Raw genomic sequence first — 22,435 nt, forward strand, 5'->3', positions numbered from 1 at the left:
GGGGAGACGGTGCACCCGTTAAATGTTTCCGGCCGGACCGTGATACCGAGGACATTCTGACCAACATCAGAACAGATCGACAAAATACAGCCACCGCACCCCCACCCCGAGAGGGTGGAATTATTGATTTGAACTGATTGTGTTTATGTTTTGTTTTAAATCCTAAAGCGATAATAGGAGCGTGCGGTGGATGTGATAAAGACAGAGTCGGCCTCTGTCAGTGTCATGGCGCCCGCTGTGTGCGGGGATCAGGCTCCGGGTCCTCATTAAGGCGGGGCTGGGCTGGGGGAACGTTGTTGCGGGGCTGTGGCGGTGCCCGGAGCGGAGGTGGGTGGCCATCACCATGGCCGTGCTGACGGAGAGGGAGCGGTGCGGCCTCCGCGAGATCCTGCACAGTCTGGGCCACTGTGAGCTCTTCAGTGTCGCCGACACCGTCACCAACCGCATGTTAAAGATCGACGGTGTCCGAGGTGGGCCCCGCCGGCCGGACTGACCCCATACACCCCACCCCGAGACTCATCCCCGACCCTCAGACTGACCCCCCCCCCCCCCCCCACACCCACCCTCAGACTGACCCCCCCCCCCACCCCGAGACTCATCCCCGACCCTCAGACTGACCCCCCCACCCTCAGACTGACCCTCCCCCACCCACCCACCCACCCACCCTCAGACTGACCCCCCCCCTCAGACTGACCCCCCCCCACACCCACCCTCAGACTGACCCCCCCCCACACCCACCCTCAGACTGACCCCCCCCACACCCACACTCAGACTGACCCCCCCCACACCCACCCACCCTCAGACTGACCCCCCCCCACCCCGAGACTCATCCCGACCCTCAGACTGACCCCCCCACCCTCAGACTGACCCCCCCCCACACCCACCCTCAGACTGACCCCCCCCCACACCCACCCACCCTCCCTCAGACTGACCCCCCCCCACACCCACCCTCAGACTGACCCCCCCCACACCCACACTCAGACTGACCCCCCCCCCACACCGAGACTCATCCCCGACCCTTAGACTGACCCACCACACTCAGACTGTCCCACCCCGAGACTCACTCCCACCCCGAGACTCACTCCCACCCCCAAGACCACCCCACCTTCAGACTGACTGCCCCCACCCTGAGACTGACCCCCCCATCCTGAGACTCACCCCCCACCCTCAGACTGACCCACACACCCCCCCACCCCGAGACTGACCCACACCCCCCCAACCCCGAGACACACACACACACTCCCCACCCCAAGACTGACCCACACACACCCACCCCGAGACTGACCCACACACACACAGACACCCACCCCGAGACTGACCCACACACACACACACACCCCACCCTGAGACTGGCCCCCCCACACACACACCCCACCCTGAGACTGGCCCACACACACACACACCCCACCCTGAGACTGGCCCCCCCACACACACCCCCCCCACCCTGAGACTGGCCCACACACCCCACCCCGAGACTGAGACTGAGACACACACCCTACCCCGAGACTGACCCACACACACACACACCCACCCTGAGACTGACCCCCACACACACCCCACCCTGAGACTGGCCCACACACACACACACCCCACCCTGAGACTGACCCACACCCACACACCCTACCCTGAGACTGACCCACACACACACCCTACCTCGAGACTGACCCACACCCCCATATCTGACTCCCCCCATCACCCTTACACTGACCCCATCACCCTCACAGTCTGACCCCCCCACCCCCATCAACCTCACAGTCTGACCCCCCCACCCCCATCACCCTCACAGTCTGACCCCCCCACCCCCATCACCCTCACAGTCTGACCCCCCCCACCCCCATCACCCTCACAGTCTGACACCCCCCACCCCCATCACCCTCACAGTCTGACACCCCCACCCCCATCACCCTCACAGTCTGACACCCCCATCACCTTCGCAGTCTGACACACACCCCCCTCCCCATCACCCTCACAGTCTGATACATCCTCCCCAAGACTGCCCCCTTTTCTGACCCAACACCTACTCTGGGTTGCTCCTGAATTATCTCCACCAGCCCAACTGACATCTTCCTGATATTCCCCTCCCCCCAAAACTAAATTCTAGCCTCCCTAACTTTCACTTTCTCTTTCTGTCAATATCTGTAGTGTAGTCAACAGTAAAAATGAACACCTTTTTTTGCCTAGACAGCATCACTCCTGCCAGTATGTTTTAAGTGTGTAAAATTACTCTTTGTTTGAACCTTAGAGTTTATTTGCCAGATAGCTGAAACTTGCAGTCAGGGTGAATGTGACGTTGACCATTATTTTGGAAGTCAGTGTTATAAACTTTGAATCACAAACTACAATCATTGAAGATGTTTTGTTGTTAGCAATCATGTTAAAGAGTAGTTTGCCTGTCTAGGAAATTCTGAGTTACTGGTCATGGGTTCTGTGTATCCTCATTGGCTGAAGGGCCTGATCCTGGAGCCACATTGCTAATCCTGCATTTGGCAGGTGTTTCCAGGTGATGGAAGTGGTCCTCAGCCTTGAGGTTGCTGGCATTCCTTTCTCTAGTTCTTTTTTTTCATACTTCCTTACACCAACAGGTATTCTTGATCAATTGTTTCCTTCAAATCAGAGGAACTGAAACCTAACCAGTGATGAGTTATTAAAGGATGTCAGTCTTGTTGAGGCTGAGACTAATTCTTCAATATGCTTCCCTGAAGGTGTGAAGCAAAGCTTGACGATTTTCTTATGAGAGAGCAGAGATGACATTGTCATCTGCATAATGAAATTCTGCAAGTGAGATGTCATTTACCTCTTGGATTTAATGAGTTGAGGTTGAAAAGTGACTACAGCATTGACAGGAAAATGTCCACACCACGAGGAAGGTTGTTATTGACAAGATGAATAGTGGCAGTGACTCATCCCTGCTTGACCACTTCTTTAACCTCAGGCTGCTTCTCTATTAGAGTTGGTGAGGACCATTGCCAAAATCTTGCTGTGGAAAGTTCAGCTGTTGTGATGAATTGCAGTAGACAGCCGGCCCTTGACAGGTTCTTCAATAGCACTTCCTGATTATCTGAGTCAAAAGCCTTGGTCAGATCAATGAAGACCAGTAGAATGGTTGGTGTCGCTCCTGGTATTTCACTTGGAATTGCTGAGCAGTGTAGGTTGATGAGCTTGCTAGATGTGGTTTTCTAGCCAAGTGGGTGATGGAACACACTGTTTAGGGCACCTTTTCTGGCCCCTTCCCTATGTGGGGTGAGCAGAGTTGATCCTGAAGAGGGCTGCTAAAACTCACTCCTGTTCCCAGTCCAAGAGCAAAATGACTGACTCAAATTTCATCATCTGCATTTCAGATCTCTCAATCCTGTCCCCATTATCTGTTGCCAAACATCGCAGGACATGCGTGTGTGTGTGTTGGGATTGGGAGTTTGAATTCCTTTAGGTAGACACTTGTGCAGGATCTTTTAACGATGGAACACTGTTGCACATCAGTCGGCATACACTCATTGATAGAAAGTCGTTCCAGTTCCAGTGGCAAGGAAATCATGACAACTGGTGATCTCCCTCCTGCTGCAGCCTTTGTTCATCATCAAAGCCATTAGTATGACACAAATATCCACTGCCTGGGATCACCATCGAGGACTTGTTTTGGCTTGTGCCTTGTCTGGTTCCTCCCCTTCAAACTTACTGTCATGGATGGTCCTGCCAGGAATTGAGAACTGCTGACTGCATCGCTCTTGGGATCAATGCAGCACTCAAGCCTCTGCACTGCATCAAGCTGCAAATCATGGAAATGATCAGTTCGTGGTTGTTTCACAATGTGTGAAAAGGGTAATCCAATCATTTGCCATATATGTCCATATATAGCTCATTTAAATAGTGCTTCATTTATTGGCGGTTGAGGTACTCATTAGTCTAGAGCTGAAGAAGTTGTTTACACTGTGCAATGGTGGTGGAAGAAGTGAATTTTCAAGGTGATAGCTGCGTTGACTTTCAAACAGATTGTCTTGTCCTGAATGATGATAAGCTTTTTGATGTTGTTGGAGCTGCACTCATCCAAGTGGAGAGTATACCATCACACTGCTGCTCTGTCAGTGGTCGGTAGATGCCTTAGAATTCACAGCCTCTGATCTGGTCAATGGGGATTGTGATGGTAATGTCATTAAATGTCAAGGGGAAATTATTAAATTCTCTCTTGTTTTGAGGTGGTCATTTCCTGATTCTTAAACAATTATGTTGCTTGCTACCTATCAGCCCAAGTTTTGCTGCAAATGTACACTGACTGCTTCAGTATCTGAATGGTACTGAAAATTGTGCAACCATCAGCAGAAATTGCCACCACTGACCTTCTGATTGGAAGGAAGGTAATTGAAGCAAATGAAGATATTTGGGCCAGAACACTCTCCTGTAGAACACCTGCTGCGATATTCCAGGAATGAGATGATTGACTTCCAATACCCACAACATCTTCCTTTTGTTCTGGATATGTCTCAAACTAGTGAAGAATTTTCTCCCTAACTGCCATTGACTCCAGTTTTGCAAGGGTTCCTTCATGTCAAGGGCAGTCACTTTCACCTCTCCTATGGAGTTCAGCTCTTTTGTCCATGTTTGGAGCAAGGGTGTAATGGGCTCAGGAGCCAAGTGGCTTTAGTGGAACAGGAACTAAAGGGCAGTGAGCAGTGTATTGCAAAGCGAATTCTACTTGACTGCATTGACAACTTTCATCGCCTTGCTGTGTAGATAGTGTAGACAAATAGAAAATAGAACAATAAAGCGTAGAACATATATGGCCCTTGATGTTGCGCCAACCTGTGGAACCAATCTGAAGCCAATCTAACCCACACTATCCCATCATTGTCCATATGCTTATTCAAGGGCTGTTTAAATCCGCCTAATGTAGCTGAGTTAACTACATTGGCAGGCAGGGTATTCCATGCCCTGACCACTCTGAGTAAAGAACCTGCCTCTGACATCTGTCTTAAATCAAACACCTGTGAATTTGCAGCTATGTCCCCTCGGACAAGCCGACGTCGTCATCCGAGGAAAAAGACTCTTACTATCCACTCTGTCTAACCCTCTGATCATTTTGTACGTCTTTATCAAATCCCTTCTTAGCCTTCTTCTCTTCAATGAGAACAGACCCAAGTCCCTCAGCCTTTCCTCATAAGACCTTCCTTTCAGACCAGACAACATCCTGGTAAATCTCCTCTGCACCTTTTCCAATGCTTCCACATCCTTCCTGTGATGGAGCGACCAGAACCGAATGGGTTTGTTTTAGGGACCAAATGAAACAGCCTCAATAAGAGTTAAGGGTTTGCAACTGAAAATCACGTGATCTCATCCAAAAACCAGAAAATCTCAACTAAATTCATTGTGAAAACTAGCCAAGTAACTTTGTTCCCCTTAAAGTTAGCCTCAACTTTGTAGCCAATAGTCTTCATTGCCCACCACTCAAATATGACTTTTCTATATATAGTTTACAGTGTATTTTCAAAGATACTGTAGTCATACTTGTGCAGTGAAACGGTTGGTCCGAGTTGGTGGATCATTTCTGCAATTCCCAGCCACAATACCATGACGAATAGCCTTCATAGACACATTTTTAATATTGAAACAAACATGAAAGCCAAGGAATGCCTCAAATCGAGCACTAATTGGCCATGTTCAGTTTGCCCTTTTTTTGGGCAGTATTTACCTTTGCAAATTTTCACATCTGGTAGATTCCCGTCTTGTAGCAGTGGGACAGTTTGGTTAGATGTGAACTAGAACTTGAGGGGTGATGGTCTCCTGGCTCTATATATTGCATGCTAGTTCTGTTTGGCATGCAGATAGGTCCTGTGTTGTATCTTTGCCATATTCGTATCTAATCTTTTAGACATCTTTGGCAAGCCCACCTATGCTTACCATTGAACCAGGATTGATTTCCCCCCAGTTTGATGGTAATGGTGTAATACATGTACAATACGTACTGCAACCATTCCACACGGTCCCTTTGACAATGTCTTTCAAATTCGTGGCCTCTGATACTAGAGCTTCAGTAAATACATGTGAAAACCATGACCCTACAAGTTCCCTTGCAGGCCACACTCCTTTTGACTTGGAGCAATATCTCAGTTCCTTCATTGCTGGCTGAAAATTCTGTAACTCCTTACTTATCGAACACCCCAAATAGCTGATGACAAACATAAAGCACATTGGTTTTAAGATTTTGATCAAATTAATGTGGATAATTGCTGGAAAGATCAGTTTTTTTTTCTTAATCCATTGAAAGCAAAATACTGGAAATCTGGAACAAACTGAATGCTAGAGAAACCCAGCTAGTCTGTGCAGAGTTCTGAACCAGTTCATGCCAGTTCTGAAGAAGAGTCATAATGGACTGGAAATGTTAACTCTCTTCTTAGTCTATATTTGGCCTTTGCAAAATGGAGGAGGAAAAGCAGTGACCTGAAGATATCAGGGCAATCAGTCGGTATTAGTACAAACTTTTGGGGTGTGAGTATTTTCTCAAACCATGGAAATGGAAAAAATGGTATGCCAGAATGTTCATAAATTTTGAACAATCAAAGCAAAAGCTAACTTTTATTCTGTAGGGACTTCTGTGATTTATCAACATTATATTTCAACATTTAATGCAACAAGTACTGGAGAAAAGTTTCTCAGGAGACTAAGTCTGTTATTCCTTTCAATGAAGGCCCCTTCAACCATGCTATTGTTCTATTAAGAAGTGAAGGAACGATGGGGGGGTTGCAAGAATAGGGAGAAATAACCACAGCAATGGGAATGAAATACAATATTGAGAGTTTTCAAAAGGCTTAGCCAAAATAATTTATGTGCACCTTGGATTAGCATTTTAACTTTTATAACCATCTTACTGCTGTTTCATCTGCAGAAGCCATAGATGCGATACTGAGTTACAGTCAGAGTGCCGAAGAGCTGCTGAAAAGAAAGAAGATCCACCGTGAGATAATATTTCAATATTTAGCAAGACATAATATTGTTATGCCATCTAATGCAGAGAAATACCAGCTTGTTCAGAAAGTTATAGAATATTGGAGTGAAGGCAGCGCTGAAACCCAGGTACTTGAAGTGGCATTGTCTTGTAACAATTTTATTTTCAAATATTTTTACAATGAAATTCAAAACAAAATTAAGTTTGAAAATCGTGATTTTGTAATTCAGATTACTCTCTTCATATAAGTGTTTTATTTTTGAGGACTAGTGTCCAGCTGATTTAGATTTGTTCAAAAAAAATTGAATAGATTGGATACAGGATAATCTCTCTTGGAAGAGTTAATTATTCTAATCCCTGTAGAGATAGTTGAAATTCTTTTTGTTAAAATGTAAACATTCAGTTCATTGCTAAAAGAATAACACAGCATGATATTTTACTTTGGTTACTGTAAAAAAGGACTAAAAGCCAGATTGACTTTTTGTTGCCAACTTGTATTTTAAACTGCAGAACAGATATTTTAATATGACTGGGGAAACATTAATGCAAGTAATCATATACCATATTTTAAATAGACATTCAACTCTCCCAGAATAATGCAAAACAGATTCTTAACTGTTGAATGTTTGTCTTTGATCTTTTCCATCTCCAGCCTGCAATTTAATTCAGAACTGTCTTTCATGGTTCATGTTTTCCTGAAGATATTTTTCCCCACATTGTTTTAACCCAGAACAAATTTGACCCCTTGTGGTACAGATGCAAGCTCTCATCATGGGCTATAGCATTTTGCTGTTTGTAGCTGCTCTGCCTTTCCTGCATCCTGGCATTCTAACCCACTTCTCTGTGGTTGTTTAGAAACCCATTCCCTCTTAAAGCCCATTCTCTTTTTTTTGTCTTGAAAGTAAATGGACTGCTTACAACTTGACATTCTCAACACTTTTCTTGGACTTTGGAAACTAAGTGTATCTACTGTTAGCACACAAGATACTAACATTGTCTCCCGGTGTAAACATTTTGCACTTTTTTTCTTAGTAAAATAAGCTCTGTCCCTTTTTAATCTCTTTTTAAAAACTAAAGCACCTTGACTTGCAGTCAGGCAGACTTGAGTACAGACCACTTAGTTTACTTAAAGTAATTCAGTTTACCTTTAAAAATAATCCCTATATATAATCTCTTAAACCTCATTATAATGATATTAATCTTCAGTCACCTTTATATAATCAGTTCTGTGTTTTTCTGCCTCTGTAAAAGTGGTTCCTAATAATGCTCTTCTGTGAAAGAGTAAGCAAATATTTCGTGTCCAAGTGGACTATCAGTATCATCCTGGATGAGGGTAACCTAGTGACCCTTTTAGAAATTTGAGCCATATTGATAGATTTTAAATTATCATCCATATCTTTAATTCCGTTTACATCACGTTTTCAGTAGCCTTCAGTTTTTTTTTCAGTTTTGGTGTTGCTTTTTGATGAGGTGAGAATGATTGCTCTTAAGATCAAGGATCAAATGTGGCCATAAGGAATGCCACAAAATTTCAATGGAACTTGGAGGGAGAACTTTCTACTTGGTCATAGAGATGTACAGCACGGAAACAGACCCTTCGGTCCATTTTGTCCATGCCGACCAGATATTCCAATCCAATCTAGCCCCACCTGCCAGCACCTGGCCCTTCCTATTCATAGAGGCAGAAGTGGGTGCTGGAGATTAGAGTCAAGATTAAAGTGGTGCTGGAAAAGCACAGCAGGTCAGGCAGCATCCAAGAAGCAGGGAAAATTGACATTTCGGGCAAAAGCTCTTCATCAGGATGCTGCCTGACCTGTGCTTTTCCAGCATCACACTAATCTTGACTATCTTCCTATTCACTTACCCATCCAGATGCCTTTTAAAGTTGCAATCATACTAGCTTCCACCACTTCCTCTGGCAGCTCATTCCATACATGTACCACCCTCTGTGTGAAAATGTTGCCCCTTAGGTCTCTCTTATATCTTTCCCCCTCACCCTAAACCTTATACCCTCTAGTCCTGGACTCCCCACCTCCCCAGGGAAGAGACTTTGTCTACTTATCCTATCCATGTCCCTCATGATTTTATAGACTTCTAATAAGGTCACCCCTCCGCCTTCGACACTCCAGGGAAAACAGCCCTAGCCTATTCAACCCCTCCCTATAGCTCAAATCCTCCAACCCTGGCATCATCCTTGTAAATCTTTTCTGAACCCTTTCAAGTTACACAACATCCTTCCGATTGTGAAATCACACTGAACAAAAGAAGAACATGCTTTTGATTGCTGGGTAACAATTATCTCAGCTCCAGTGTGTGACTGCAACTGTTCCTCAAGAATGGGGTCTTTAGGCCTAACCACTTCTGGTTACAAATGAGGATTCAATTTTATTGCTCATGCCCTCAGGTAAAAATATTTAGAAAATGGCAAAAATGTAAACTTCACATTAAGGTGCCCAAGCACCCATTCAAGCCTCAAGCATGCAGAAAAATAGAGTTTTACAGATTATCCCAAGTTTAAACTTGGCTAAGGCAAAAATGAAGATTAAAATGTACAGTCATTATGAATTTACTGACTGCATCTGGATGTTTTTTCCCTGAAACATTTGCTTTGTGGTGATAGCTGTGGATCCCCTTCCGCTGGAATTACTGTTGCTGAGTTGAAATTGTTTTTTAAGATACCCTGCAGCAGAGAAGATTTACCATGGGTTATCGTGCTACAAGCTTGGCTCAAAGGCTTTCCTGAGAGTTCCCAGTGAGATAGTCGGTTAGTCTCTTATTCTGGCAGCTTGGGTGCTCTCTACCTAAATTCGAAATTGAAATATTCACACTAAACATTTTAGCGAGTTTTGAGAAGATTTGTCTGATCCTATGGCATCTTTCCATGTAGGTTGCATTCTCTAAATAATGTAGATGACTGGTTCATGACTCAGTTTCCTTTTAGCCATTGTCAAGGTGATTGAATATTTAATGTTCTGACATTGTGTGAATAAAAGATCCACCAGAAAGAAGTTGTTCAACCCTCTTTGGTGTAATTGTCTCTGGGATTCCTGTGCCTCTCCATGGATTGGAAAATAGCAGCCACTTCAAGTCAGTGTCCTTTGCTTTGTTTAGCAAAGGTATCTTTAGTTTTTGGAAAAAGAGTTCTGTATTTGATGTTGAAGGGAGAATAAAATATGAGTGAGCAAGAAAAGACTAAAAGCTTGTGTAGGTATGTAAAAAGGAAACATTTGGCTAAGAGACGTACAGACAGAATAGGAGAATTTATATTTGAGAAATGGCAGAGAAGCTAAATAATTGCTTTGTGTCTGTCATCTTGAGTTAGAGACCCAAAGGACTGGCAATAATGGAGAACTGAGGGAAAATAGTAGGGAGGTTAGTTTGAAGAAATTAATGGGACTGATGGTTGATAAGTCCCTTGTACGTGATATTCTACATCCCAGAGCTTTGATGGAGATAGCTGTGGACATAATGAATGTATTGGGGACCATCTTGGATCTATAGTAATGAAAATACTAGAATCTACTATAAAGGATGCAATAAGTAGGCACTTGGATAATAATGATTGGCCATAGTCAGCATGGATTTGTGTAAGTGAAGCTGTTTGACAGATCTTTTGGATCTTTTACAGGATGTTGTTAACAGAATTGATAAAGGGGAGTCAGTGGACATAGCATACTTGAATTTTCAGAAAGTTTGCTCAAGTCCTTTACAGGAAGTACTTTACCAAAATATAAAGCAAATTAAATTGAAAGTAAGGATTTGGCATAGATTAGGGATTGGTAAACAGGCAGGAAACAGAAAGTAGAATTACTTCAGTCATTTATATGCTGGCTGGCTGTGACTGATGGGTACTCTAAGGTTCAGTATTTCGGCCCAATGTATGTTCGTGATTTGAATGTGGGGACCAACTTTAATGTTTCAAAGTTTGTGAATGATGCAAAACTAAGTATGAAAGTTTGTGGGCAAGATGGTTTCAAGAGAATTTGGATTGATTTGGTGAGTGGGCAAGGATGTAGCGGATAGAATGTAATGTTGAAAAATGAGTTATCCACTTTGCTAAGAGGAACAGACACACAGCATGTTTCGTTGATAGTATGAGATATAAAATGTAGATGTACAAAGGGACCTGATCATCCTCGATAATCATAAAAGCATTTAGTGGAGAAGAGGTCCTTCAGTCCATTGTATCTATATCAACAAAAAACACTACATTAGTCCCACCTTGCAGCAATTGGCCCATAGTCTTGAATGTTATGATGGCAATGGCAAGTGTTCATCCAAGTGCTTTTTGAGGATTTGAGAGTTTTTCTGCCTCAGTTTCCCTCCCAGGCAGTGCATTTCAGAATGTGTGTGTCTAAAATATTTTCCTCAAATCTGCTCTAAACCTCCTGCTTTTCACCTTAAAATTATGCCACCTTGTTTTGATCCTTCAACGAAGGAGAACAGTTTCTTCATATCCACCCTCTTTGTCTCTCAATTTTATACTCCTCAGCCCCCTCTTAGCCTTCTCTGCTGTACAGAAAACAACCCGAGCTTATTCAGACTGTCCTCTAGCTAATCTGCTGCATCTCGGACAACATCTTGGTGAATCTTCTTGTACCCTCTCCAGTGCAATCGCATCCTTCCTATAATGTGGTGACCAGAACTGCACACATACTCTAGTTGTGACCAAAGTAAAACATAATAAGTCATTGAAAGCAAATGTGCTAGTGCAGCAAACAAGTAGGAAAGATAATGGAATGTTAGCCTTTGTTACAAGAGGATTTGCACACAGTAATAGCACAGTTTTGCTTGAGTTATATAGAACTGTGATTAGACCACATGTGGAATACTGATAGCAGTTCCTTATGAAAGATTCTATTACCATAGGGGGAGTGCATTAAAGATTCACAAGGCTTGTTCTTTGTGGTGGCAATTGTCATAGAGTCCTATAGCACAGAAACAGACGTTTCGGTCCAACCCTCAATGCCGAACATAATCCCAAGCTAAACTAGTCCCACCTGCTTACTCCTGATCCATGTCCCTCCAGACCTTTCCTACTCCTGATCTATCCAAATGTCTTTTAAATGTTGTAATTATACCCATTTCTACCACTTCTTCAGGAAGTTCATTCCACCCCCGTACCATCCTCTGTGTTAAAAAAGACAAATTGCCTCTCATGCCTTTTTAAAATCTCTCTCCTCTCACCTTTAAAATCCCATGAAGAGAACTTGGTGAAACTTGGCTTGTATTCCCTTTAAAAAATGGTGATCTAATTGAAACTTACAAAATATGTAGAGGTAGACAGGGTAGATGCAGATAAAGTATACCCCTTGTTTCAGAGTTGAGAACCAGGGAATACAATATCAAGATGAGGGGGACACCACGAGGAGGAGGAGAAATTATTTACTGAAAAACATTGTGTCCCTTTAGAATTCTCTGTGAAAATTCAGTCATTGAAGATGTTTAAAGTAGAAATTGGCAGATTTTTAAATACCAGTGACACAAATAGATATGAGGACAGTGTGGGGGAGAAAGACATTGAAGTGGGTACACAACCGCAATTATCTTTAAAGGGCAACCAGGAATGGACAACAAATACTGGCCAGCCAGTGCCCACATCCCATGAGTGAATAAAAAAAATCAACCATATTCATAGTAAATGGTGGATCAGGCTCAATGAGCTGAATGGACTACTCCTGGTCCTATGTTTATATGACTAGTTGATGAAATTATGAATTAATGTTGCAAATAGCATATCTTAACCCCATAGAGATCTTGCCTGAATAACTTTTATGCCAATTTGCAGATATTTTCTCCTCAAAACAGTAATTTAACCACAGTTAGTCATTTATTTGAATTAGGTTGGCCAGAGTAGAAGTTGTGCACGATGGGTTGTTTCCTACATCAGCCCTTTTCAATTCCATTGTGTCTTTGTACTCTCAGTTATTACCAGCTTTAATAATGCCTTGCTCTGTGATGTTATTGCCAAGTGGAGATAGAAATAAAGATTGAAGAGAATGTTGGTCACTGACGTCCAGCGTTCTCGTTAATTAATTGTATTTCCAACCTTGATTGAATTCAAGCAAGAGAATTTTCTAACCTATTAGTATGTTAAAACACAGCATTCTTTATTATTACTGCTGAGGTTGCATATTCTTTTCGTCAATTTATCTTTTGAAGCTACAACAATACCTTGAATTCAGCTGTCACCTTTTAACAAAGTAAAATGTCCCAAAGCACTTCAGTGGAGCTTTGTGAAGCAGAATTTAGAACTGAGCAGACTAGCTCAGATGACTTGCACCTTGGTCAAAGAGGTTGGATTTCAGTCAAGAATAATAAGTGATTTAGAAGAAAGAATGCAAATAACTTAAAGGTTTTGGAGTTGGAAGAGTTTGTAGAGATAGGGAGAGATGAGTGACAATGGAATGATTTAAAAATAAGGATGAGAGTTTGAAAATTAAGATCTTGCTTAACGCAAGAACCAGTGTAGGTCAGTGCAAGTAAGGAATAGGTGGATGGGATGCATTAGAACTTGAACAACAACATTTTGGATAACAGCATTTTCCAGACTGCAAATCATAGTTGACTGGCAAAGAGTTTGTTGGAATGGTCAACTGAAAATAAAAAATGTTAGATGAGAGTTTCAGCAGTAGACGAGCTCATGCATTGCTGACATTGGGAGGGGCACAGAGCCAGAAAAATCGGTGATGACACAGGTGTGTAGCTGGGGAACACAACCAGGATTGAGGACAAATGGCTTCAGTTTTCTTAATTTTTACTGAATGACAGACAAGCAGTTTTGGCAATCTAAAGACAGTGGAGAGTCATTGGTAAGGTAAAGCTGGTTTTTATCAGTATTTGTAAACCAAAGGTTTTTGGATTATGTTATGTAGGGGTAGCATGTAGATATCAAATAGGCGGACTCTGAACATATGTCCTTGAGGTGCATCAGAATTTTTCTTTTCCATTTATATTGATTCTTGGGATATGGACATCACAGCATTTACTGCCATTTCCTAACTGTCCTTGAACTAAGTGGCTTACTAGGGGCCATTTCAGAGAGCAGTCAAGAGTCAGTCACATTGGTGTGGATCTAGAGTCACATGTAGTCCGGACCAGATAAGTACAGCTGATTTTCCTTCTAGAGGGGATTCTGTTCCGAAGGAGAGTCTTGAAATGTTAACCCTGTTTTTCTCTCTGTGCAGATGCTGGTAGGCCTGCTGAGTTTCTCCAGCATTTTGGTTTTGTTTGAGATTTCAAGCTTCTGCAGTATTTTGATGTTATTCCTCCTAAAGGACATACCTTCTAATGATCCAGATCAGTTTTTGCACACATCCGTCGTCACTCACTGAGACTAGCTTCCAATTCCAGATTTTTTTTACTTTAATTTGAACTAAATTAACAAAATTCCACTGGCTATTATGGATTTGAGCTTCGACCTTAGAATGAAAGCTTGGGTCCTTATCATTGGTCCAGTGCTATTGCTGCGACACCACTGTCTCCCCATATGGAAGTTCCTCATAATTCCTGTACGATGCCCCAATGTTACAAGCATCTTCCTAAAGAGCAGTGGAGAAACAGATGGGTTTTTATACCAATCAGCAGTGATTAGATAGTCACCACTAAATTATCTTCTAATTCTTGATTTTAGTTGACTTCAAATTTCATTGTCTGCATCGGTGATATTTAAACCTATATCTCTGAACATTAGCCTCAGATTCGTGACTGCTGGGGTAGTGATATTACTACCATTACCACTGTGACAAGAAGCCATTTTTCGCTGATACAGTCCCATCTGGGAAGACAGCTGTGAAGAGATGTGAGAGGGTGATGGTATGGTCAACCATGTCAAAAGTTATAGAAAGATGGAGAGAGAGAGAGTACATCTTTGTCAGAGTCCCAAAGGATGCCATTTATAACTTGTAATATCCATTTTGAAACTATGGCTAAGGCAAAATCTTGACTTGAGATGTTCAGATACTGTTCAGCAAAATATGGTTTCAGGCTTTAGAGGCAGATTTATACTTACGGACTGAGTGGGTGGGGGAAAGGTCGGAAGTTTGCTTGGATTGGGAGCCCAGTTTTTTTGGAGAGGGTGTGGGTGGGAAATGCCAGCTGTTTTAAAGGAGACAAGACAGTGCCTGAGGGGTGAGAATCATTAACTATCTCAGCTAATGCAGAAGCCAGGAAGAGAATCTTGATGTTTGGTAGGTTAATATGAATTGGGTCAAAGAAACAGGAAATGAGTAGTCATAGAGTCATCCAGCATGGAAACAGATCCTTCGGTCCAACTAGACCCACTGACCACATTCCCAAACTAAACTAGTCCCACTTGCTTGCATTTGGCCCATATCTCTCCAAACCTTCCATATTCATGTACTTCTTCAAATATCTTTGAAACATTGTAACTGTACCTGCGTTCACAACTTCCTCTCGCCGTTTATTTCACACATGATCCACATTCTGTGTTTAAAAAAAAACAAAAAAGTTGCCCTTCATATCCTCTCTCCTCTCACCTTAAAGATAGCTCTCTAGTTTTGAACTTCCACACCCTTAGGAAAAGACTCTTGCTAATTCACCTTATCCATGCCCCTCATGATTTTATAAGCCATGATAAGGTCACCCCTCAACCTGATATACTTCAGCGATTTAAAAAGTCCCAGCCTACTTTTATAACTCCATTCCTGGCAATATACTGGTAAATTTTCTCTGAATCCTCTCCAATTTAATAATATCCTTCCTAAAGTAGGATGACCAGAACGGTACACAATACTTCAGAAGAGGCCTCACCAACATCCTGAGTAATCTCAACATGACATCCCAACTCCTATACTGCAAGGTCTGAACAATGAAGGCAAGTGTGTTAAATGCCTCCTTAACTACCCTGTCTATCTGTGACACAAATTTCAAAGAATTCTGTACCTGAATCCCTCAGTCTTTCTGTTCTACAGCATTACACTAGGGCCCTACGATTAATTGGATAAGTCCTGCCCTTGTTTGTTTACCAAAATGCACGACATCACATTTATCCAAGTTAAACTCCTATCTGCCACTCCTCAGCCCATTGATCTAATTGATCAAGATCTTTTTGGTAATCTTAGATAACCTCCTACACTGTCCACAATACCACCAATTTTGGAGTCGTCTGCAAACTTACTGATCATAGCTTCTATATATAAACGATAAGCAAAAGCTGACCCACTACTGATCCCTGTGGGAACACTGCTGGTCCTTTTTTCTCTAAAAGCTGTTCCTTTTCTCAAGGATACTGTGTCCTTGATTTGTTTCAGAGGGGTCGTAAAACACTCTGGGCTCTGAAATGACTGGATTAGTGGTGCTGGAAGAGCACAGCAGTTCAGACAGCATCCAATGAGCAGCGAAATCAACGTTTCGGACAAAAGCCCTTCATCAGGAAGGGCTTTTGCCTGAAACGTCGATTTTGCTGCTCATTGGATGCTGCCCGAACTGCTGTGCTCTTCCAGCACCATAAATCCAGTATTTGCTTTCCAGCATCTGCAGTTATTGTTTTTACCTCTCTGAAATGATGGGGTTTGGTTTGGAGATAAAAGGTTATCGGAGGCCTTTTTGTTTATACGTAAGCAGATGAGACTTTAGGCCAAAGCTTTTATGTTTTTAGAAGTAAATTGCCTAAGTCAAGGGGTATGGCCAGCTCTCTAGCTAAGCAGTTCGGTTCAGAACTTTAGAAAGTTCGGCAGTAGAGCTGTGTGGAAACAGGCTGCTAAACGCTCTCTCCTTCCCTCTTCTAACTTCAACCTGTAAGCCTTTGTTTTATTTTTTGTTCTGTGTTTAAGGGGTTTGTTTATCGCGACTGTTGTGTCTGTTCGGAACAGCATAGTTAAGTCTAGTTTGGGATAGTCTGAGTTCTGTGGGTATTCTATACTCTGTCTTTGTGATTCATTCCGTAATTTTGTGAATGAAGTTTTGTCTGTTTTAAACATTGGTAGTCAATCTAGCTAATTTACTCCAAGTAATTTTCACTGTACACTTACTGAAACAAATTGCAAAATTACGGTCTAGGCTGCCTGCTTAAGAATGTTTTGAGTGGTCTGTCCTAGTCCGTAACAGGCCTCCAGTTTGAAAAACAGTCCTCCACCACCACCCTCTGTCTCCTGCTGTCAAGCCAATTTTGTATCCAGTTGGCAAACTCGCCCTGAATCCCATGTGATCTAACTTTGTAACTTAGTCAACCATGCAGAACTCTATCAAAGGCTTTATTAAAGGCCATGTAAACGACATTTATCACTCTGCTCTCAACAATCTTTTTAGTTACTTTCTCAAAAATCTCAATCAATCTTGTGGTCAAGATGAGCTTAGAGAGATAGTGTAGATAGTGTAGACAGTTGGACCGAGCAAGGGGGATCTTTGGAAGATTGACTTGATAGATAAGGGGAAGAGAGGGAAGTGGCTGAAGTAGACGATTTGAAGGTTTGATTTTTGCTACAAAGAAACCCATGAGCTGCTCCTGCTTATTGTTGGATGTGAGAATGGAGGACACAGGAGAAAAGCATTTAGGAAGGTTTGCAGTAGAGGGAGAATCTGGGGTGTTACCTTTGCATTCATAATGATCCTAGGAAAGTGAGCAATTTTGGCAGATGGAAGCAGAACTAGTGAGGTACTTTAAGGCCTAAGCCGATCTAACTGAAGGCAAAAAGCAATTGTCCACTATATCCATTTAAGACTGCATCTCTTGGACTTATAGGACTGGGGTAGGGTTCGTGCCTGTATAGCACCCAGATTGTGTGAGAGTAATGATTTTAAAAGTGGATGAGGAACTTAACAGGTGGAGTCAAGGACATGCTTGAGCTAAGAGGTAACTGCAAATCTGTCATGGTGAATGAAGGGCCAAAGATTAGAAAGTGGGATTTTGAAAATTAAGCCCTAAATGAATCCGGAGAGTTATTTTCTAGGATAAACAGTAAAGGAAGTAGGGTTGGCAATGGGAAGGTGTGTGTGTGTGTGTGTGGCTAGAAAGCAAAACGAGGAAGTGAACAGAGGAGGTCTTCTTTATAGTCAATATGCTGAACACATGAGATGGGGAAAGTCAAGGTCTTGAATATGGGTTGGAGAGTTTGTTGGGAGGCTGTAAATCATGAACACGTCATGAGGTTTACACTGCTTCGATGGCAATGAAAGAGAAACATCATTCAGCTGCTTGGAACCAGCCCCATGCTGTGTTTGAAAGGAGAGTGAAGGAAAAGTCACACCTTGGTTGGTGATTAACTATTATAATGAGCTGTCTTCAAAGTGCTGTAAATTTGAAGAAGTATTTTAGAGAATTTGCTATACTTGGGATTTGATTGAGGGAAAATCATAACCAAAATAATATACAAATATATTTAATGCATACCAAGTACAGTAATCCAAAATAGATTAAAGATAATGTAAGGGAAATAATCCCAACGTATAAAGTCTTTCTGCAATCAGAATTTAGAGAGCTAGGTAGACAATTATCAAGCAGGATTTCAAATGTAATATTCTCCATATTACTCACAGTGCCATGTGCAAATGAATACAGATGTAGGAGGATAAACCAGATGAATGTGATACATGAGACAGAGCTTTGGATTGGCTGTGTCACTCGGGAAGATGACACCTGCACAAGCGAGACAGTTTGCACATGAGCAGAGCTCGGGCTGACTTTAGAAACATAGAAAATAGGTGCAGGAGTAGGCCATTCAACCCTTCAAGACTGCACATCATTCAATATGATCATGGCTCATCACGCAATTTCAGTGTCCCCTTCCCACTTTCTCTTCATACCCCTTGATCCTAATGAACTGCCCCCAACAGCTTCCTGTGGGAGAGAATTCCACAAGTTCATAATTCTTCCTCATCTCTGTTCAAAATGACTTACCCCTTTTCTTAGACTGTGACCCCTAGTTCTGGACTTTCCCAACATCCAAGCCCATTAAGATTTTATGTTTATGAGATCCCCTCTCATTCTTCTAAATTCCAGCAAGTACAAACCCTGTCGATCCAGTCTTCCCTTACATGTCAGTCCTGCCATCCTGGGAATCAGTCTTGTGAACCTTTGCTGGACTCTCTCAATAGCAAGAATGTCCTCAGACTAACAGACCAAAACTGCACATAATGCCAAGGTGTGGCCTCATCAAGGCCCTGTATAACTGCAGCAAGACAACCTTACTCCAATATTCAAATCTTCTCACTATGAAGGAGAGCATGCTATTAGTTTTCCCCACTGCTTCCTGTACCTGCATGCCAACCTTAAGCAACTGTTCCACCTTGACAACCAGGTCTTGTTGCACCTCAACTTTTCCTAAACTGTCACCATTCAGATAATAATCTGCCTTCCTGTTTTTGTGACCAAAATGGATAATAGTTGGTTGTATATTCCCTGTCTGCTTTTATTTTCAGACTTGATCGTTGCAGGCAAGGTTTCTTCTCCAACATGTGATTATACTTATATTGGTATAATTCAAAATAGGAGATGAGGGCCTTTGCACACCTTCCAAGAAACTAGCTGACTGGTTTCATTAACCTTGGGGAAATGTGTCAATTTCCATTCAGGCTGTCTTTTATCTGATCCACAATAATTTCAGGAACTTGCCCAATTTACATTAATTAGATGATGTGTGTGGCCAACTGAAGTCGTCATTTTTTGGTCTCTTTTTAAAATCATTTAAGTTAATGAACATCCATTTGTTAAATCAATGTGGTATTTGAAGATCAGTACTTTATAGCATAGTGACATAGTGCTTGGGTGGACTACTGGGAACAAGGATTTTACATAAGTAGCAAGAAAAATGGTTAGGTGTACCCTAGGTATGAATGAAAAGAGCCACACTATTATCTGTTTATTGCTCTCTTCTTGCTGTTCTGGCTCTTTGCTTTACTCAAGACCATAAGAGGAGAAGTAGGCCATTTAGCTCATAGCCATCATTTCATTGAATGGCGGAGTGACTAATTAGAGAATCCTATACAAAAAAGAGGCCGTCGCAAATGCAGTTACTCAATTTAATCTTGTGACAGAATATTTGTGCATGGTTTTATAGCTACTTTCAAATGAAATGAGCAAAAAGTAAATCCTCTGCTCAATCTGTTTATTATTCAGACACAGAATGTATTCTCTGCTGTGGATAAATGTACTTTTTTCTCTCTCTCTATTAGACAAATAATTCTTCAGGAAGCACATCAGCAAGTTATGTCCCACAGAATGATTTAACAGCCAATTACAGGAACGATTACCAAGCAATGGGACTAGAATTCTGCAAGTGGTTTTATCAGCTTCTGAACTCTCAGAATCCATTACTGGAAGAACAGTCAAAAGACTGGGGCCCCCAACATTTTTGGGAAGATGTTATACTTAAGTTTTCCTACAGAACTTCTGAACAGCAGATGGAGGTATACAGTGGTGCAGTTATGGTCAGCCTTCGTTTATTAGCACTGACGAAAGAGGAACATCTATTCCTGAATCCTAACCTGACTAATAGTGGACTGAAGTGCATCCATTCACCTCATGGATTAGTTATTATTGCAGTGGCTGGTACCATTCACAGAGAGTCAGTCTGCCTGGGAATTTTTGAGCAAATCTTTGGTCTTATCCGTTGTCCGAACAGTGAGAACAATTGGAAGATGAAGTTTGTTCACCTAAAGATTACTGGTCGTGGTGCAACAACAACGCCACCAACTGTCCAGACTAGTGATGATTCAGAGCCACCTGTCATTAAATATGAATCCAATGAGCTACTGCAAGTTTTTGAAGAACACAGCTTAGGAATTTGTGATTGAAACTGTGTGGCCTGTTGCCCTTTATGAAGATTGTTGTCTGCTAATTGCTCATTACTGCTTCATAAAATCTGAAGTGCAACGTTTCATTTGTGCTAGAAGGCAATAAATTATATTGTGCTGCAACTAGTACTACCATTCATGCTAGTGTGTAAATTCTGGTGCCAAATAAAAACTTATGGAAACAGACTATTGCTCATGCAGCATACTACCAGTATGTGCGATTTTGTCAAAATTCCTGAGCGAAGAAATGTTGCAAAATTGGTCTTCAACAGATAAATGTTGCTTCACCAGATTCTCCTGCTTTTTCTGCCCCTACCTTTGCTACTGATGAATATTTGCTCTCCCCTTGGATCATAATTGATTTATGTATTTGATAAGGCTATAAGGCTATTTTCTCAGTTTCGGCTTGATTTCTTGTTGCTGGCACTTGGCCCCTGACTAAGAATATTGGCTTTGACCTCCTTCTAGTCCGATGAGCAAGTAAACTAGGTTGATGCTGTATGGTAGTGCTGTGGGAGTACTATAGAGTTAGAGTTGCTGATCCTCAGATGAGATCCAAAATTCAGGATAGGAAATGCTGGAGGTTCTCAGCAGGTCTGTCAGCATCTGTAGAGAGAAACAGAGTTAATGTTTCACAACTGTTGGAAGTTTAAAAACCTAAAATGTTAATTCTGATGCCATCTCCACAGTACCCGATCTGTTGAATGCATATTATAATTTTGTGTGCATTTCAAATTTCCACTGTCCTCAGTGGCTTGTTTTTGTCACAAATTAAAATTGTCGGTATTGGTTGAAGAAGTCAAAAACAAGTTAGCTACTCACTCATTACGTTGCTATTTATAGAATCTTGGTTTACATAGAGCAACCACATCTGTCTCGCACACTCCCCCCAAAAAAAACAGATACAAAGAAAAGAAAGAGGTAATACCTAGCTAACCTCCCAAGGTACCTCACCAGGCATTACTTAATACCATTTTCAACTCTGCTGACACTTAATTCTACCTGCACTTAATCTTGATAGATGAGAACTTTCTTCCAAAATATCATCTGCTGGGACCATTGATAAAATGAAACTGTTGGGACTTAGTTAAATGGTTAAGCAGCTTGTCCAATATGCTGAGTATCATTAAGAAGCCATCTTGTTTCTGCCAGGAATCTCCTCAGTATAGGAACAGAGTAGGCTGTTCAACCCTCAGCCTTTCTGCCATTTAACTATATCATAGCTGACCTCTAAAGTGCCTGCCGTGTTGAAATGTGATAGTCCTGTCCAATTTTACCAATATAATTTTAACATTTTTAGTATGTGTTATGAGTATGACACAAGCATTGTGAACAGATCTGTAAAGCTCACTCTTCAAAGTATTCAACTTTAATTGTGCACCAATTCTGAAGACAGCTGAAAATTAATTTTTTTTTGTTAGCACTCCATTTGAAGTATGAACAGTAGGACTCAACGATCTATTTGGCACCAGCTCTACATTTGTGTTCTTCCTAAATACACATTTCACCATTTTAGTTCTGATTGTTGGTTTATATTTTCTGTCGATTATTATTATTGAAGATTGGATTTATAGTTAACAAATGTTAATGTAAGATATTGTAGACATAATGAAATGTGAATGTGTTACAAATAGAAATGATCTTTGTGTGTTTGAATTGTAGGTACTGTATCATATTTCAACAAATAAAACTGGTCGCTGAGACAGTCTTTGATCACAGTAACTGCTGGGTTTGTTTTGTTGAAAATAA

The 22,435-nt window shown here is 41.9% G+C and overlaps 1 protein-coding gene across 1 annotated transcript; it reads left to right on the forward strand.

Moving 5' to 3' along the window:
• The first annotated feature begins 36 nt into the window (after positions 1-36).
• On the forward strand, positions 37-22,408 carry c15h3orf38 (chromosome 15 C3orf38 homolog). Its single transcript, XM_072585484.1, has 3 exons — positions 37-470; positions 6,875-7,062; positions 20,066-22,408. The coding sequence occupies exons 1-3, from the start codon at positions 344-346 to the stop codon at positions 20,684-20,686; spliced, it is 936 nt and encodes a 311-aa protein (XP_072441585.1). The 5' UTR covers positions 37-343; the 3' UTR covers positions 20,687-22,408.
• Positions 22,409-22,435: the final 27 nt, after the last annotated feature.

This window comes from Chiloscyllium punctatum, chromosome 15, assembly GCF_047496795.1.
Source record: "Chiloscyllium punctatum isolate Juve2018m chromosome 15, sChiPun1.3, whole genome shotgun sequence".
NCBI lineage: Eukaryota > Metazoa > Chordata > Chondrichthyes > Orectolobiformes > Hemiscylliidae > Chiloscyllium > Chiloscyllium punctatum.

Bases quoted from the DNA above. Each gene is read 5' to 3' on its own strand.
- c15h3orf38 (XM_072585484.1), top strand. From the start codon at position 344: ATGGCCGTGCTGACGGAGAGGGAGCGGTGCGGCCTCCGCGAGATCCTG. The intron at 471-6,874 runs GTGGGCCCCGCC...TTTCATCTGCAG, and splicing joins AAAGATCGACGGTGTCCGAG to AAGCCATAGATGCGATACTG. The intron at 7,063-20,065 runs GTACTTGAAGTG...TCTCTCTATTAG, and splicing joins AAGGCAGCGCTGAAACCCAG to ACAAATAATTCTTCAGGAAG.